This window comes from Aspergillus steynii, assembly GCF_002849105.1.
Source record: "Aspergillus steynii IBT 23096 chromosome Unknown P170scaffold_3, whole genome shotgun sequence".
In the NCBI taxonomy this organism is placed as follows: Eukaryota; Fungi; Ascomycota; class Eurotiomycetes; order Eurotiales; family Aspergillaceae; genus Aspergillus; species Aspergillus steynii.
In genome coordinates, this window is record NW_020194400.1 from 297017 (window position 1) to 314253 (window position 17237).

The 17237-nt window shown below is 49.5% G+C and overlaps 7 protein-coding genes across 7 annotated transcripts; 3 read left to right on the forward strand and 4 right to left on the reverse strand.

The window, feature by feature from the left end:
* Nucleotides 1-389: 389 nt before the first annotated feature.
* On the forward strand, nt 390-1397 carry P170DRAFT_454644 (amidohydrolase family protein; the record flags this gene model as incomplete). Its single annotated transcript, XM_024851460.1, has 2 exons — nt 390-444; nt 502-1397. The coding sequence occupies 2 exons, from the start codon at nt 390-392 to the stop codon at nt 1395-1397; spliced, it is 951 nt and encodes a 316-aa protein (XP_024705270.1).
* A 519-nt stretch (nt 1398-1916) lies between these two features.
* On the reverse strand, nt 1917-3879 carry P170DRAFT_424397 (monooxygenase; the record flags this gene model as incomplete). Its single annotated transcript, XM_024847566.1, has 6 exons — nt 1917-2608; nt 2667-3001; nt 3049-3069; nt 3104-3426; nt 3504-3580; nt 3648-3879. The coding sequence occupies 6 exons, from the start codon at nt 3877-3879 to the stop codon at nt 1917-1919; spliced, it is 1680 nt and encodes a 559-aa protein (XP_024705271.1).
* A 1075-nt stretch (nt 3880-4954) lies between these two features.
* P170DRAFT_463296 (uncharacterized protein) lies at nt 4955-6991 on the reverse strand (the record flags this gene model as incomplete). Its single annotated transcript, XM_024852160.1, has 4 exons — nt 4955-4980; nt 5387-5440; nt 5541-6532; nt 6585-6991. 4 exons carry the CDS (start codon nt 6989-6991, stop codon nt 4955-4957), a joined length of 1479 nt encoding a protein of 492 aa, XP_024705272.1.
* A 300-nt stretch (nt 6992-7291) lies between these two features.
* Nucleotides 7292-9137, forward strand: P170DRAFT_404644 (uncharacterized protein; the record flags this gene model as incomplete). The annotated part of the gene is made up of 2 exons (XM_024846539.1): nt 7292-7720; nt 7798-9137. Exons 1-2 carry the CDS (start codon nt 7324-7326, stop codon nt 9135-9137), a joined length of 1737 nt encoding a protein of 578 aa, XP_024705273.1. The 5' UTR covers nt 7292-7323.
* Nucleotides 9138-9627: 490 nt separating this feature from the next.
* On the reverse strand, nt 9628-13040 carry P170DRAFT_508241 (uncharacterized protein; the record flags this gene model as incomplete). Its single annotated transcript, XM_024854548.1, has 4 exons — nt 9628-10632; nt 12357-12796; nt 12869-12923; nt 12972-13040. The coding sequence occupies 4 exons, from the start codon at nt 13038-13040 to the stop codon at nt 9628-9630; spliced, it is 1569 nt and encodes a 522-aa protein (XP_024705274.1).
* Nucleotides 13041-13615: 575 nt separating this feature from the next.
* Nucleotides 13616-14518, reverse strand: P170DRAFT_380266 (RTA1 domain-containing protein; the record flags this gene model as incomplete). The annotated part of the gene is made up of 2 exons (XM_024845520.1): nt 13616-14293; nt 14347-14518. 2 exons carry the CDS (start codon nt 14516-14518, stop codon nt 13626-13628), a joined length of 840 nt encoding a protein of 279 aa, XP_024705275.1. The 3' UTR covers nt 13616-13625.
* An 867-nt stretch (nt 14519-15385) lies between these two features.
* On the forward strand, nt 15386-17221 carry P170DRAFT_473547 (alpha/beta-hydrolase; the record flags this gene model as incomplete). Its single annotated transcript, XM_024853056.1, has 5 exons — nt 15386-15517; nt 15570-15923; nt 16005-16116; nt 16241-16672; nt 16830-17221. 5 exons carry the CDS (start codon nt 15386-15388, stop codon nt 17219-17221), a joined length of 1422 nt encoding a protein of 473 aa, XP_024705276.1.
* Between the last annotated feature and the right edge of the window lie 16 nt (nt 17222-17237).

Consider the following 17237-nt stretch of genomic DNA (forward strand, 5'->3'; position numbering starts at 1 on the left):
CATGATGTCACAAATATATAAGCTTGCCGGGACAGGGAATTCGCCGTGCCCACTCCCCTGCTTCTTAGTTCGATCTACCTTTCCAGATGATACCCTATCGTCAGCGCCTGCGAGCGATGAATGGAAAGAGATTGCCATTCCAATGACCGGAAGCCTCACCTTGGATAAGATATTCTCAAAGAAGCCGATACCCGTCCAGGTTCAATGAAGGAGGATCCGATCTATCCGACCAACCCAGAGTTTCTATCCATGGGTTTGTTTGAGTTTACCAACGTATGTGATGGTATATAAGTGGCCTCCAAGCTACACGACAATGACTACACCTCTCGTCAATCTCATCTTGCTCTCATTCTGCTCTATCGCCCCTTCACCAGCTAACACCCCTCGCAATGGCAGGCCGCATTGACGTACATCATCATTTTCTCCCTCCCGCTTACGTGCAAGGTGCGCTCCACTAAAAGGCTATATATAGAAATTGAAAGAAGCTGACCAAGATCAAAGCTCTCGACAAAGTGGGCGGCGACCCTTCCGGTTTCCCCACACCCGCTTGGTCCATTGAAGCCGACCAAAAGCTTTGTAATGACTGTGATATCGACACGGCTATCCTCTCTGTGACCGCGCCCGGTCCCGCCATTCTGAAAGGAGCCGAGCCCTCGCAGCTTGCGAAAGAATGCAACGAGTATGCCAAAAGCCTGCGGGACAAGTACCCGAAGAAGTACGGTTTCTTCGCTGCGTTGCCCGACATTCTTGATACCAAAGCAGCCTTGGAAGCGATTCGGTATGCTTTTGACGAGCTGCAGGCCGACGGAGTGACACTTTTCACCCGCTATGGAAACGGAAATTACTATCTGGGTCACCCCGATATCCGTCCCATCTGGGAGGAGTTGCATCGCCGTTCGGCAGTGGTGTTTATCCACCCTACGCATGCAGTGGATACCAACCTCGTCAACAAAATGCTTCCGCAGCCTTTCATTGACTATCCGCATGAGACCACGCGCACTGCTGTCGATCTGATTACCACCGATACCGTCCGCGAATACAGCAACTGCAAGATCATCCTCTCCCACGCTGGAGGCACCCTGCCTTACCTTGCCGTGCGTCCGGCGGTGGCTGGGAAAGACTGCGGGCTCTGTGCCATGACCCCCGAGCACTTTCTCGAGAATGCACGCATGTTTTACTATGATTTGGCACTAACAGATGCGAACTATGCGCTGCCTCTTCTGCGGAAATTCGCTTTGCCCGACCACATCCTTTATGGAAGCGATTTCCCATATGCACCCGTCTCCTCGATCAAGTTTTTCAGCGACGGTCTGGCTCAGGCCGATTTGGGCAGTGACACGGACAATATCAAATATGGTAATGCCCTGAAACTGTTCCCTCGCCTCAGTGCTCCATGAACATAAAATGTCCGAGAGATTAGTTCGTGTCCCTAGCCTGAAGATGGGGATTAATGGAATGTCATGCACAATTCATGTATCTAAATCGGTTTGATAGAAGGTTGATTGACTATGAATTCGTGATAACAATGAGGCCTTCCCGAGGCTTTCCCGGATCGATGGACGGCGTAGCATTTTTGCGTACGTGTAGGAGCACCATTGGAGCAAACCGGTGGCGACCGAAGGGCTTGCGCGTGGTGGGAGGTGGGGTCTATGCATACAGATTTCTGTTAAAACAGGATTTGTGGGGCTTATGTTGTGGATCTAGCATAGGACCCTTATTATACCCTCATATGTACATTGTACCCACCGAGTAGAGAGCATACTCTGTAGAGCCCGCCAATCACTCCAGATCAGACACAGCTCGAACAAGTCCGCTTCATGGACGCGCAATCTGCTCCCATTGACTCTATATACGGCTCACTCATTCTCTTAGTAACCTAAGCAGCTATTCAGCACTCTCTCAGCGTCTTCCTTGCTCTAAGGTCTCTCCGTCTCCCCACTGCGCCAACCCACATGCATATCAGGGCGCACCAAAACAGCAGATCTCTCCCACACCTTCCGGGCCGTGGTCTCCTGGGGCAAATGCACAACAGTCAGCCTGTTCTTGGCCTGGGGGGTTACCCTGTTGAATTCATTTGCATAGACCCCATCAAGTGTAAAGTCGACTAGTGTAAAGCCGGGTCCAAGGCGGTCGTGAATAGCCACTCCATCACTTAGCATGATATTTGGCACTCGAGAGCCAGGCCATGTAGTCGCAACGTAGTCCCGCTCACTCCACCTCGGCTCGTTTCCTGGATCCTCTTCCAAAAGGATGATCGAGGAGCTGAGTCTGAACCCCATCTCAATTCCCAAACTTCTATTCTCCCCGTCGTTGGCAGGCACATGGCTTCGGATGCGTTCCCGAAGTGCCTGTCCTTCAGGACTATCATCGCAGGCTTCCCCTTCGCGTGCCTGCCGAACCCACCCCGCATAATCCATGTGAACCTGAGCATGTCGACCGGACATCGCGACGTTACGCACGGCGACCGGTCGTCGCTCAGCTTCGTACGATTCGAGTAGCCGTTCGCCGCCCTGGCCATTCAGAAACATCGCAAGCTTCCATCCGATATCATATGCATCTCCGATCCCAGTATTCATGCCATACCCACCGAATGGGATGTTCTGGTGAGCTGCGAGGTGTCAGTAAGGAGAAAACCTCATTTATTCAATACATCATTTCAACCGCACCTGAATCGCCCGCCAGAAAAATGCGCTTCTCGGCTGAGCGGAATTGCTCCGCAACACCCAAGCTCGCCCTCCATGTGCTACTAACCAGTATTTTGTCGATTCTTATCGGCTGCGGAGGACCCGAATCTCCGAGCGCAGCATAAACGGCTTGCTCGAGGTCGATATCGGCAATGTCCGTGTCGGGAGGCATGGGAGTGTGGATGGTCCAGGTATCTTTCTCGTCTTGACTGATCACCACACCCCCTTTCGACAGGAAAAGGTGCCAGAATTGACCCTGGCGATGAAGAACTTCAAGGTCGCTGGACTTCAGGTGAACAAGAAGTGTCGGTACAGATCTGCCCAGAAACCGATATACACGTTAGCAAACACGCGATATACATACTCGACGGGACGGTACCCCGATCTGACCACCACATAGGTAGGTAGGGAATTCATACATCTGGGACGAGGTAAGCTTGATTCCGGCAGAGGTTCGCACGCGACTACTGGCGCCATCACAGCCAACGACGTATTGGCTCTCAATAACGTGTTTCGTTCCCGTAACCACGTTGGTTACAGTCGAGAGAACCTTTTCCGGCGACTCGGTGATCGTTTCGAATTTCATCCCGAAGTAGGATTCAATCAGGGGCTCCTCTTGGATCAGAGTCTTTAAATAGGCTTCGAAGATCGATTGAGAACATCTCTGCCAGGCGTAGTGCGGCATCGTCCCGTCGCGGTTCTCTCGTATTTGCGCAGCTTGCTGATCCGGAGACGGTAGATCCTGAATCCAGTAAGTATTTGAAAGAAATGCTATATATAATATCAAGATTGAAGAAGACAAAAAAGATGCTTTCATACCCATTTTGCCAGAACTTGTCCCCCAGGAGACAGTCCAGTGCTGAAAATGCAGTCAAACGAAAACTGCGCAGGTACACCTTGATAGAGGGAAAAGAATATTAGCCATCTGCTCCATTAATAAGCCAAGTATAAAGTGCCATAAACCTATCTCTCGTAGCCGCTCTGAAAGCCCTAGACGCTGGAGCAGCTCCATTGACCGAGGGTTGGTGATATCCATCTTGGGCCATTTCGTAGTTTCCAGGTTGCGCCCCACAAGAACCGCTCGAATGCCCCGTTTTGCAAGCTGGAAGGCCGTCACCATTCCGATGGGGCCGGCGCCGACTACAAGAACAGGAGCATCCACCTGGGGTGGCATATCGACGTGCGTCTTTGTCATGGTAAATCTGTGGGAAAGGTTGTCAGTGGCTATTGCTGGGATAGGTGTTGCTTGACTCGCAGATGATTTGAACTTTCGATAGAGATGTCTGCACCTGTTGCGGAAAGTGTCAAAACTACACCTATGGGTAAGGTTTGTCTTGATATGAGGTAGTAGTTATACTTATGAACAGACTGTTCCCAATGATTAGTGGTCGTTTGGCCTTCCCTCCATACCGGGTATCCTAACTAGGAAAGTCACCGTCCCCACTACGGACCTCGACAAAACGACTGTCTACCAATCCTGATAGACGGCAAATGAAGGAAATAACACCTAACTCTGGATAATCAGAAAGCGGGGGACGAACCACCGCCATGGCCGACATCGAATGAGGAAAATCACCGCCATGTGGGGATTAACACAAGCTCGGGGAGGTAGCAACTTGGAGTAGCCACAACCTAGGTCCTGCGTAAGGAAGGGAGCATAATCTTCGAACGTCTTCCCCTGATGAATGAAAGGATATAATCTTCCCGCAACATGTTATCGCATTCTTCTTCCTTCCGGATTCCGTGCATACATATATCTGATTTACTTGGTACCTTACCTTCTCAAATTACTATGTTCTGGCACACGAACGAAATACAAACTGTGCATCCCCGTATTGCCTTATCGCGGCGTCTCCAACGGCAGGAGAAAGAGAAAGGCCCCGAACCGTGGCATTCACTACACCTGACGCAATATTTCTGGATCCAATCCTGGCTACCAGTTTTCATCCTCCGTTGGCTCGGTGACTATGTCGACATGGTCCATCAGATCGAGAGCCGGCCGGCATTTCTCGACCACCACCTCACGGAGTACGTCAATCGGATCCCGCCATCCCTGAAGGTGAAGCCGGCAAAGCCACATCTAAATTGACGGGCGAGAGGAGTATTATTCAAAAGAAGTTAATACTACTAGATACCTCCATTTTCCAGGAAGTCTGACTTTTACAGAGGCACCGTATAGCCTTTAAAGATTGTGTAGAGATTGAATTCGACTCGAAACCCGTTTTCAATTTTATTTGCATAATGATAATATTATAATCTTCTGTGTAACTTTAAGTACCTCCTGCAGGGCCTCCTGCTAGGAGTAAATATCATAATTTATAAAGGTTCTTTCATTTTTTTGAACCTTTGGAGACAGCTAAATGAAGAAAAGCGTTCCAAGGGCTCATGACAGCGACAGGCCGTCAAGCCCAGACTTCTCAATACCTCCTTTATCCCCATTATAGTGCGCGTCAGCCTCTAAGCGCTTGGATGTCCGTTAATAAATGACAAAAGCCCTGTTTGTAAAACGAGCGCCTCGAAACCTTTGTCATAAGTTCCACTTCAGCACATGAAGAAATGCATTTTTCTTTGGCTAGTTGTGAATTTCATGGAACATAACATAAAGAAATTACAAAATGATGTCTCGGGGATTGGGTCTTATCGTCTATCCACAATCGCTCCAAATATATATCCTATTTCACCTCCCAGCAACTGGGACATACTGCATGCTGGCATATAATACACTCTGGTTGCATATTGGAGGATTTGGGCCCATCCTGGCAATTACAGCAAATGTAAAGATAGGCTTATGAGGATGGGAATTCGTCAGCTTTTTTTTCCCTGAATGGTAACATCGGAGCAAAGACATCAACTTACTTATCTCTAGGTTCTGGTACCGGTTATGTTGTGTATATGCTGCATCATCGCCCCCAACGCTTTGTGCTTCATTTATAGGACCAGACGGAGGGAGTTCTTGTGACGCGGGGACGTTCACCGAGTCAGAGACCTCCGGAGTTTGAGATGTCACCTCAAAACTCTGATTATCCCGCGCCGAATGATTATCGCAGTAAACACCATTTGGCTCACTTGAATCCATTCCGTCTCCTGGCAGTTTATTCTCTGTATGAAAGTCGTATGGGCGTGAGTCGCCGTTCTGCGGATCAGGTCGTGGTAACGCAAATAGAGCCAACTCCTCCAAATGACGGCCTAGATGTTTCTCAAATTGTTTTCCCGATGGGACAGAGGTCGAGCACAGATGACAGCATATGCTATTATTTGGGTCACTTTCGATAGCATGCTCCCTTTGCAAATGACAGTACCATTCCCCACGACTTTCGTATAGACGATGGGGTGTCGTGCAATCACGAAAGACGCATATATAAGGCAAGATATCGACAAAAACGTGACGAGCCCAGCCTTCTTCGCTGGTATCATTTATTATCCTGTAACAATAAGGGCATTCAACTGGACCCCCTTCGGCCAGCTCTAGTGGAGGCGGTGGAATTGCAATTCCCCGTTCACCTTGTACAAGAGTTTGGGCGTATGATGTTTGTGAAATCAACGACGAACTATCATGTCTCTTTGCACTAGCTGACTGGATTAATTCAGTAACGACTGTTTCTGATAGCCGGGTTGACTGCGTTTCTGAGTTATCATCCAGCAGTTCATTGAGACCTTGGCCAAGCTTTCTTGAGTGTCGTTCACGATAGCGGAGTATAGCTCGACGGTGTGAAATCGCCAGTCCCAGACGATTTTGGATCACCGAATCTGCATTTGGATATTTATTCACGGTGTGTTGCTTATCGAAGGGCTCAAAGCCCATGGTGTCCAAGCTCTTGGTTCCCGAGAGCCGATCGTGATGTGCCGGCCTGGAATTGAAATTATCAGTTGCGTTGCATGGAAAATTGGAGTCTGGTTTACCTTCGTATTGCCGCCGAGATTTGGAACAAGTTATTGATTGTGTCGCAAAGGGCTTTATACAACATCTGTAACTCTGTGTCTGTATACTCCTCATCTGATTCAGAAAAGTCATCGGGTGTAACAGGGTCATTTGTAATATCATTCAGGTCACCCAAAGTTCTTTGCAGTCTCAGGAGAACTCTGAGTGTCTGATCCGCTATGTGCGATGCATCACGAAGTCGATTGTCAAGTGATAAGTTGCCTTTCTGGTGAGCACCGATATTGGCAGCCCACACACGCAGGCGTCCAAGCTCATCCTTCCACCGTGCTTGTCGAACTTCACTATCATACATCTGCAAGTTACCCGATAGTACCAGACACTTGAGCCTTTGCAGACAATCTATAGTAACCACAGCGATAGTGGTCATGGTGTCGATATACGGAGAGGGGCCCGCAAATGCCAAGAAGCAGAGTGACAATGTGTACGTTATAGACACCGAGACTTAGACCTTATCATTGTACGCTGTAAGGAATTCACGCACTGTCGAATGATGTTTGCTTATTCCAAAGCGACGTGTTCGCTGTTCTATGGACTCGACAGGGATTGCTGCGGGGCCGACGCTGGTCAGACCCGAACTAAGAGCTCTGACTTCTTCCGCAGAGAAAACCAGAGAGAAGAGGGGTTGAGGCCTTCATCTTTCCTGCACTTCCCTTCTGACTTGGCTCTTGGCTCTTTTGCACAAGTGGTTCAACGGTGATAATGGAAGCAGTTGGTCTTGCTCTTGCTGTTCTTCCACTTCTAGTCAACCAGCTCGACAACTACGTTCGAGGTCTTCAAACAGTGAAAGGCTTTCGAGCAAGGCGCTATCGTCAACAGTTGGATGAATATTTCTCGAACATAGGAACCCAACATGCACTATTCTTGAACACTCTTGAACGAACGCTCGATGGAGTGTTCGAATATCAGGATGGCATGGATGATCTGATCAATAATCCCTCGGGAGAGGCATGGAAGAAACCTGAGCTAATACAGAAGATGGAAAAGAAGCTTGAACGGAACTATGTGCCATTCAAGAAAACAATGGAAGAGCTTTCCGGGCTCTTAGGGGATCTAAACAGGCGGCTGGGATTCGAGGACATGTCATCTGCAGAGGTGTGTTAAAACTATTGCTATTTCAAATGCTTCTTCAATCAAAAGATGTATCACACAGCTAATCCTTCTATCAACAGCAAGTTTGGAAGAATGCATCAACTCTGGAAAGAGAGGTTAGGAAATTCAGGGACATTTTCTCCAAGACTATTTATGCCGACCTCCTTGATCGAATCAGCGCTGCGAATACCATTCTGCACAACTTAGTAAAGCAGTCTGAATACCGAAACCAACCGCATAGACGAAGACTCTACAGCCTTCCTCTATCGCGTTACAGATTATCCCGCAGGTCGGCACGCAGCCTGCACAACACCATTATCCGTGGGAAATGCTGGAAGTGCCCGTGCAAGTCCCTCCACAAGATTCATTTTTTCTTGTGTCATGGAGATATTAAACCGTTTAATCCATCAACCGACACGCCTGGGAATCCTCGCTTTAATATAATCCTGACCTCAGCTGCTAATTCTGGGCCAATCAGTTCCTGCAATACGGCCTATAAACTAGAAGCAGAGTCAGAGATCATTAAGTCCAGCATCGGGCTGCACCACTTGTGTAATTCTGATCACACATCAGTCAAGTCATTGACCAGGTCGCTCAACAGCCATAGCAAGAGATCTGTATATTTCTCTCTCCCGGTTACGACCCGTGGGCCATCACCGACCCCTAGCCTCCAATTGCCCGAAATTGCTGATATCTGCGGTACTTTGTCGGCCTTGGGACCCGGGAAAGGCAACAAGAGCGTTCTAGGCTCGTTATCAGACGACAGTCATAGACATAACATTATCTATCTCCATAGTCTTTCACTGGGGTTAAGGCCACAGTCATTGGAAGACTTAATCACAGCTTCTGCTCAATTTTTAAATGGCCAAACAGACGATGGGTTTATCTTTAGCCAACTTGATCGACTACGACTGGCGGTGAATCTCTCATGCAGTGTCTTTCAATATCATGGAAGCTGGCTGGCGCATCATTGGAGACCTCGCGACATCATGTTTGACCCACAGGACGCGGCTAATCTAGGAGACCCCTTTTTATCTTGCGATCTGGGCGACGACCTTAGTGATCTGACCCGAACTGAGATTCAAAGCACTTCTACGCTCATCCGGAATCAGGTCCTCTTTCCTCTCGGGCTAGCTCTTGTTGAGCTATCCCTTTGTCAGAATCTGCAGTCATTGCGTGAAAATGACGACGAAGATATCAATGAGGCACATGCAAATCTCAAAACCGCAACTCGTCTTCTACCAAAGGTCGAGGAAAGAAGTGGTCCGGAATATGCAGATGTGGTAGACCGGTGCCTTTCTTGGCACGATCGAAGATCAACAAGCCTGGAAAGCGAGAAAGTACAGGAGGAAGTTTTTCGACTGATTATCTACCCGCTGGTGGAGAACCTGAGAAGTTTTGAAGACGCTTACACAATGTATTGATGGTAAAGTGAATGATAATCTTGCTTCATCAGTTACAAATATGCGATAGCACCGCTCGACCTTATAGACCCTTGCATTAACCACACATGATTAGAACTGAAAGCTTTCTACGTTATTGGGGCGTCAAAGATGAACATACTAGATATCATATTGGCCGCGTAGAGGCTCCGGCCTCATAGCCTGTCGATAATCCGTAGAAGAAAATGAACTAATATCCCTGACTAAAGAAATAACAGATAGTTATAGAAGAGAGAAGGCTCTGAATGTAGTAGAAAGTTATATTTACCCAATATTTGGGGATCACTAGCTAATAGAACCTTGTTTGAAATATAATAGAATGATATTATCTGATGATAGATACTCAGGTAGCTATATTGGAGTATTGCTGAAATTTTATACATTTCAAAACTTAAAAACCAACTAGCAAGCTCTCTCATCTGTTGTTGTATGTGGCTCGGGCGGGCAACCAGAGTTGTTTTGAAGCTGACGCTTAACAGGTATTGAGCTCAGCATTGCCCGTAATATCCCAAGTGATGTTTTCTCCGCAAGGGCTCTCAGTAACAGTGTTGTCGTTAACCTCCAAGCTGATCGAAATGTCGCTAGTAACAGCGAACTCATCACGAGCACTGAGGCGAACCTCTCCACCTCCCTGGACGGTACCGCCGCTAATTTCAACGTTATAGCAGTTCTCGATGAGGATTGCATTGTTGCCGTTATCCTCAAGGTCGATGCTGTCGATGACAGCTCCTCCAGACTCCGACACACAGAAGATTCCGCGACCACCACCACGAGACTTCACGCTCTCAATGTGGACATTGGTCTCATAGCTGCCATCTGCCTGTTTGCCGTTGGTGTTGGCGAAGCGAAGAGTGGCGTACCCGGTGCCTTCCGCGACATTATCGCCATCAACGAGGCCGACTTCGACGTTCACCGAGTTCTGGATCAAAAGGCCGCACTCGCCGACATCCTTGGCGATCACAGACCCGATGGTAAGGCCGTCGATGTTCCAGATTTCAACCGCGTGGCTGCCAGCTCCGGTGACGTTGATCGTGTCCATGCTGACGTTGGAGTTGGCGTCCTCGTCACGGTGGAAGCGAATACCCAAGCCGCCGCTGAGATTCATGTTGATTTCACCCAGGGAAAGGTCCGTGACGCCGTAGAACAGCAAACCGAAGTATGGGTCGCCGGTCATGGTGAGGTACGGGATCTGAACGCCCGTAGTACCGGTGGACTCGATCGCACCACGGCCATTCTCATTGAATGCGGTGTCGATCGTACCGCAACCTTCGAAGATGATACCGCTGCCAAGGGTGACGGTGGTCGTGCCGATGGAGCCGGATGCGATCACGGCGACCCGCTCGCCTTCAGCAAGAGAGTCGACCGCAGCCTGAATTGCAGCAGCATAGTCAGAGCCGGCATACAGCTCTTCCGAGCCTTTAGTGGCAGTGTAGCTGCCCTCGCCATCCACTGTTGCTTCAGGCGTTCCAGACCCACACTGGGCCCAAGCGCTCGAGGCGAGTGCGATCAATGTCGTGAGTTGGAGGAACCGGCCCATAGCTGTGGCTTTTCCGGAAAGTTTGTCAAGAACAATTGATTTTAGAGTCTGCTTCTATTCATTCTGGGGGCCGACAGCTCAGCTATTAATGCATTGGAGTTCAAGAGGACAAGACTACTAGTCTCTCGGCATGTTTCAATTACAGCGAATGTCGTCGGATCGGGGAAAAGGCCCCCGATGATCGTCATTACTAGACAAATTAATACACCAATGCTAGCACGTTTTCGAGCTACTGTTCTTCACTGTGCATGTTGTTCTCCGGCGGAGGTCAGCAAAATCAGGCTTGCCCGCTCATATTTGACTCCGCTTTCAACTTGGCCTCGGACAGCACCGCAAGGGTTTTAATTTATCGACTCGTAGCCGAAGGAAACTAGGGTCCGGTCATGCCGTTTAATTCCAGGGATATGACAAGCCACAAGCTGCATGCCGAGACGTTTCTGCAGCCTCGCTTGCGTGCTTCAAACCACCCGAGTTTCATGTTCGTGAGAGCCATCATTGTGCTGGTTGAAGGATGTGTCAATTATTCAAGCATCAAACATTTGAGTATATGAGTCCTTAGGTATATTCGGGACTTCTGCAATTGTCTGTTGAATGTGACTTTATTTTCCATCACTTGACTTCATATCCATGAATGTTGATGTCTTCTGATCCAAAGGCGAATGGGTCTGAGAGGCTCGGGAAGCTACGACGCAGCCCAGAGGCAACCAATGGCATGATAGTCTGATGCGCTTGATTCCGTATGACCGACCTTGGCATTACGGGTCTATGGAGCTCACATTGTCATGGAAATCTGCAGTGGCTCAAGTATGACGTCCAGCCATTCCTTCATACTGTCTTCGTTACCAAAGACCCCCCAGACAGCATGTCTGATGAGCTACACGCTATAGAAGCCCAGCTCTTGACCGCCGGAGTCAACCGACAAATCGCCAAAATAACCCAGGGGCTAAAGCGTAGTCAGGACATGAGAATGCTCGTACTTCCGAAGAAGAACAACGACATTCTGCTTGCATTCTAAGAAGACACATTGCCATATACTCTGCGGCTCCACAAAATTGACACTGGCGGAAAGAACTCAAATCATGGTTCTCATAGACGAGAATTAAAGAGGCCAATAATCGATGGGCGCGAAAATATGCAGAGGCATTTGATGTACGCACACGTTCTGCTCCCTACCATCGTTGGGGGTGCCTGAGGCGACATACCAGTCCCATGACCCTCGTTGCCCTAAATTGACGGGTGGATCAGCGCGCTGACTGCACGGACTATAAATGCGTCTCTAATTATCCTTTTCTCCCCTTGCTTTACAATAAAAGCGTAAGGTTTGATGGTTTATTCGTTATATTCTTGTTTTCATACAAAAAGCAGTCACCTAAGTAACCAGTGGATCTCCTCTCCATGCCATCATCCCGCACGACAGGCCCTAGAGCTGGAATTCCATTCAATCCCTCCTACTTAAACGCAGGGTCCAATTCAATCCCATTTCCCGCTGATGCCGGAGCCGCTAACTCAGCCGGATATCGAATATAAAAGATGACGGTGACCAGGAGCATCAGCAAGGCGTCCAGAATATACAGTGGCCATTCATGGCTCATCAAATAATTATCCCCTCCCAACGCATACTCTATGACGCGATAGATCGACCGCACCATTATCAGTGCACTCACCATATACAGCATACACAGACACGGTCGCCAGGCCGTATTCATAACCGCAGCCTGCGTGGGATTACCAGACATATTCATCTGGAACTTGACGGCCGAAAGGGCAAACAGGCCAAAGGCAATAATTTGGATAAACAGTCCAGCCAGGACGATGTTTTTACCAAGGGAGGCATTATCTCCGCTAACCATCATACCGGCAGCGCCCCCTTGTACCAGAAAAGAAAGCACATCACATATAACGAAGATTTTGGTCATCCAATTAGCGCGGATAGGCGCGTGGTGCTGGCCATTCGTGATGCGGATGATTCTGCCGAGGGTCATATAAATGGATGCTGCGAAGAGAGCGGGTCCGAGAAGGATGAACACGCTCTGGATGGAGTATGGTATAATCTTCCCGGTGTTCCTGTGGGAGCTGGCTCGCGCACAATAACCGACAAATTCGACTACTCAGCCATGACATTAGTGGTTAGCGAAGTCTTGTGTTTAGCCGTTGCCAGCGAACTACCTTGACTTACAAAAGCAGCCTACAGTGAAGGGTGTGCAGAACCTTGTCCGCTCACGGTAGACTTTCTAGGAGTGTAGAAAAGACATGGCGAGAAAGGCGAGGAGGAAAATGACGGCCGCAGCCATTGAGGGGACATAGAGCCAGAGGTAGTAGCCCCCATTCGTGGGTTCGAGTTTTGCCATTGGGAGGACGTGTAGGTGAGAAGTTATGGTGCGAGTGAGAGTGCAGTGAGAAAAGCAAATGAATGAATGTTATTCACGGAGATATGGAAGATGGATATGTTAATAGGTAGTATTGTGTTCAGACAGAACGTCCAGGTCCCAAAAGTGGAGACTTCTCTATACGCGTATATGCTCAGTGGATACTATCGCCAGCCTTTCGGTCTTGACGTTTAGCTTTTTATCCCTGAAATAACAGTTCGAGTGGGGCGGTGGAGCAAATTTCGATCGTTGAATCGTGAAGGGGGGCGAGCTATCAGATTATTAAAACTGTCTATCTAGAGCATTCATGCCTAACCAAAGCTACTTGCTAGTTTAACTCATCCTTGAACAGAGTAGATATGATGCACATGCCAAATACGATCCGTGAGAGTACGGTCAAAGAGTTCATACCAACCTAAACTCACACCCTAGTTGAAGCCATTTGCGAAATCATGTCCAGTTCTATCCTCGAATGTCAAAATAATAGACACCATCTCCAAATCATAAATTTAAAATATTAGCAACAGTCCCACGCATATCGAACACACAAACGCCTCATATAGTCCATCACTTTCGTTCAGCCTGTATCTGCAAAGCCTCATAATCATCCCCGCTCGCTTCGCGAGTGAAGACAATTGACCCAGGGTACCAGATGTAAAACACAACGACAACACCAAACATGAGCAAACTATCAAAGACAAACATAGTCCACTCATGCTGTAAGAGATACCCGCTCTGTCCCATAGCATACTCAACGACTCGGAAAATCGACCGAATCATGATAAGCACGCTGACGATATACAGCGTGCGCAGGTGACCCTTCCATTCTGAGCTTGCCGTCGACTCTGTAGTGGGCTGCTGCCGCAGGCGCATCTGGAATAGCATGGCTGTGACCCCAAAAAGCCCAAACATCACCACCTGGATCAGCAACCCTGCTATCACGATGTACTCGCCCATCTGGCCGTGCGAACCAGTCACCATAAGCCCTGCCGCGCTGCCCTGGACAATAAATGAGAGAATGTCGCCCGCGACGAAGATCTTGGTCAACCATCGGGGATGTACGAGGGCTAGAGGCTCCCCGCGAATGGAGTAGATAATACGCGAGAGAGTCATGTAGATGGAGGCAGCGAATAAGGCCGGGCCTAGGAGGATGAATACATTCTGGATGGAAAAGGGCATGATTTTTCCAGTGCTATTGTGGCAGGCCGCGCGCGCGCAGTATCCTATAAATTCAACTTGAATTGTGTTAGGGCCGTTGATTTCAGCTTCAGGGGAAAGGTGGACACACAAATACATCCGATCAAAAATGCGATACAGAATCGGTTGCGGTACTTGAAAATCCTCCACGAGTGGGCAGCTGTGCCAAGAGCAAAGAGCACGATAAAAATAACTGCCGCCGGCAACGACGGGACATATTGCCAAAGATAATAGCCGCCGCGGGTGGTCTCGAGCTGGGGCATTGTGAATGGGTGAGGGGATTAATAGGAGAGAAAGTGGTCTGAAATCGCAGGTGGACGATGCCATATTTATGGGGTCATCTTCTCCGCCGTTCCTCCTGGGTGGGTGATATTGTCCAAGCAACACCGCAGGTAAGATCTATACGCGTATAGAACACAGGTAGACCGATCTATATTAGTGACTACGGTGGGTACGCGTATTTAGTCAGTGGCTCGGCTGGCGTCCGCAACGTCGGTCTTGAAAAACTGCCGGACTTCGCCACTATGTATCGGTGCACCATGTTCACTTACTCTATTCCAAAACCTGGGGAATATACCTAACAATGGAGATTATTTGAAAATCCACGGCACTTTCCTGCCTCGATAGCGATGTTCGAATACCGCCGGTTTTACCACATGTCTTCGGTCTATATATAGTTCAAAGATGTCAAGGTCAATTGGATCCTCTGTTTTGTCCATTTATTGGCTTATTTCTTGACATATAAATCAGCAGCAACCAATAATTTCAGCCTGTGCCAATTTTCTGTTTCTTTCTTTCTTTCCCCTTAGCAGACTCGGATAGAACACTGAATGGCTGCCGTTATCGGGTGGAACCGTTCCAAAAGACCAGCCGGGGTTGCCACCGCGTGGTCCGTGCATACGCGTGTGGAAAATTGGTAGAATCCAGGGTACTTGCCTTGTGGGACCACTATACAATGACAGAAAATAGAAAATAAGATAGGAAAGGGGAAAGGAATCAAGCACGAGATGTGGTGCACATCTCCCAACTTATTTACCGGTAATTCTCTGCCATTTCCGCTGCCTGTCCCGTATCACTACGAGAAACAACTAATGTCGTTCGAGTTGATTTCTCGGTTTCTTGATTTTATTATGATAAAGTTATTCTACCAGCTCTTCCTAGTGGCCAGCGTCGTCGGGGCGGTCCAAACAAACTGCACCTCAAATGCACGACCAATCGTCGATCTTGGAAATGAAATATATCAGGCTACGGAGCCTGAGAATGTACGTGAGTCCTTTTCTTACCAGCGAGGCGATAGCTGACCTCTCGCCAAAGGATACCACCGACTATTATAGTTTCTCTAACATCCGATATGCCGCTGCCCCCGTCGGGGACCTCCGCTGGGCAGCCCCCGTGGCACCTCGCAGCAACCGGACTGCTATACAGTCCAAATCGCAGCCGGTAACGTGTGGGCAGGGATCATCCGCCTGGCAGATTGTGACCTCGACGAAAATCAACAAGTACCTAGAAACTGGTGTCACCCCCAACGTCTCTTACAGCGAGCTACCCACGTTCCTCTCCGACGGCGTAGAGGACTGTCTCTTCCTCGACGTGGTGACGCCTAGGACCATTTTCGCCCACATGTCCGAGCAGCAAGAGGGCCAGCCCGGCTCCCTTGCACCGGTGCTGGTCTGAATTCATGGCGGCGGATTTACAGCCGGCTCCAAGACGTCATTTGGCTCGCCCCGGGGACTTCTCGATCGCAGCCAGAACGGCCTTGTGTACGTGGCACTCAACTACCGTCTCGGAGCCTTCGGGTTCCTGTCGGGGCCGTCGTTCGAGCAACAGGGCGCCTTTCTGAACGCGGGTCTACACGACCAATGTATGACACTTCAGTGGATTCAGGATAATATCCATCAGTTCGGTGGTGATAAGCACCAAGTGACCGTCATGGGGGATCCCGTCTGGCGGCGGCGGATCCATTCTTCACCATATTACGGCCGCAGCAGGAACCCTTCCGCCGCTCTTCCGCCGCGCCATTGCCCAGTCTCCCGCTTACTTCCCCTACCGCTCCGCCGCGGACTGCGAAGACGCCTTCCGCTCATTCCTTGGCCGCGCCAACGCCTCCACCCTCGCCGAGGCCCGCCGTCTTCCCTCCGCCGCCCTGCTGCAGGCCAACGCCGACACCACCGGCCAGGCCCAACCCTACCATTTCCCCATTTACGGCCCGACCCCGGATAACAGCCTCGTGGTCGCTGATCCCAAAGTCCACCGCCGTCGCGGCGAATTCGACCGATCCGTCACCCTGGCCGTGTCTCATAACTCCGACGAAGGTCTTGTGCTAGTGCCGGCTATCCACACAGACGACGAGTACATCGACTTCCTACAGAGCATCCTGACCCGCGCTCCCGCCTCGACCATTGCCTTCGTCGCAGATAGTTTATATCTATTGCGTTTTTACCCTTGAGCTAAAAAAGGGTCAACCCTAGTTTTAACTAGGGTAATATGTAATATATATATAGCTCTTCTCACTGCGACAATATCCGCCCATCTTCGACGGCTCTCGGGGCTATACGAGCAACTACTAGCGGGCAGCGCGCACTGCTGCGGACATGATCATCGACTGCAATGCGGGGGCTCTTCGTCAGGCCTACGCCAACAGCTCGTTTGGATACTACTTTGATCTCACCCCGGGCATTCACGCCCAGGACGTTCCTTACACCTTTTATACGCCGGGGCAGCCTGCGTCAGGATACAGCCTGGTTGATACAGGCCTGGTAAATGAGACCGTTGCTTTCGCGTGGCAGGATTACATCGTTGGGTTTGCGAAGACGGGCGTGCCTCGGAATGCGGTCGACGATCTGTCGAAGATCCCCAGGTACGGTATCGAGGGGATGGTCGTGGGGTTCGGAAATAGTGAGATTCGTACACTTCAAGATCCGGCTGTGAATGAGCGATGCGAGTGGTGGGGTCTTGGGCTGTTCTGATTGTACTGGTCTCGTC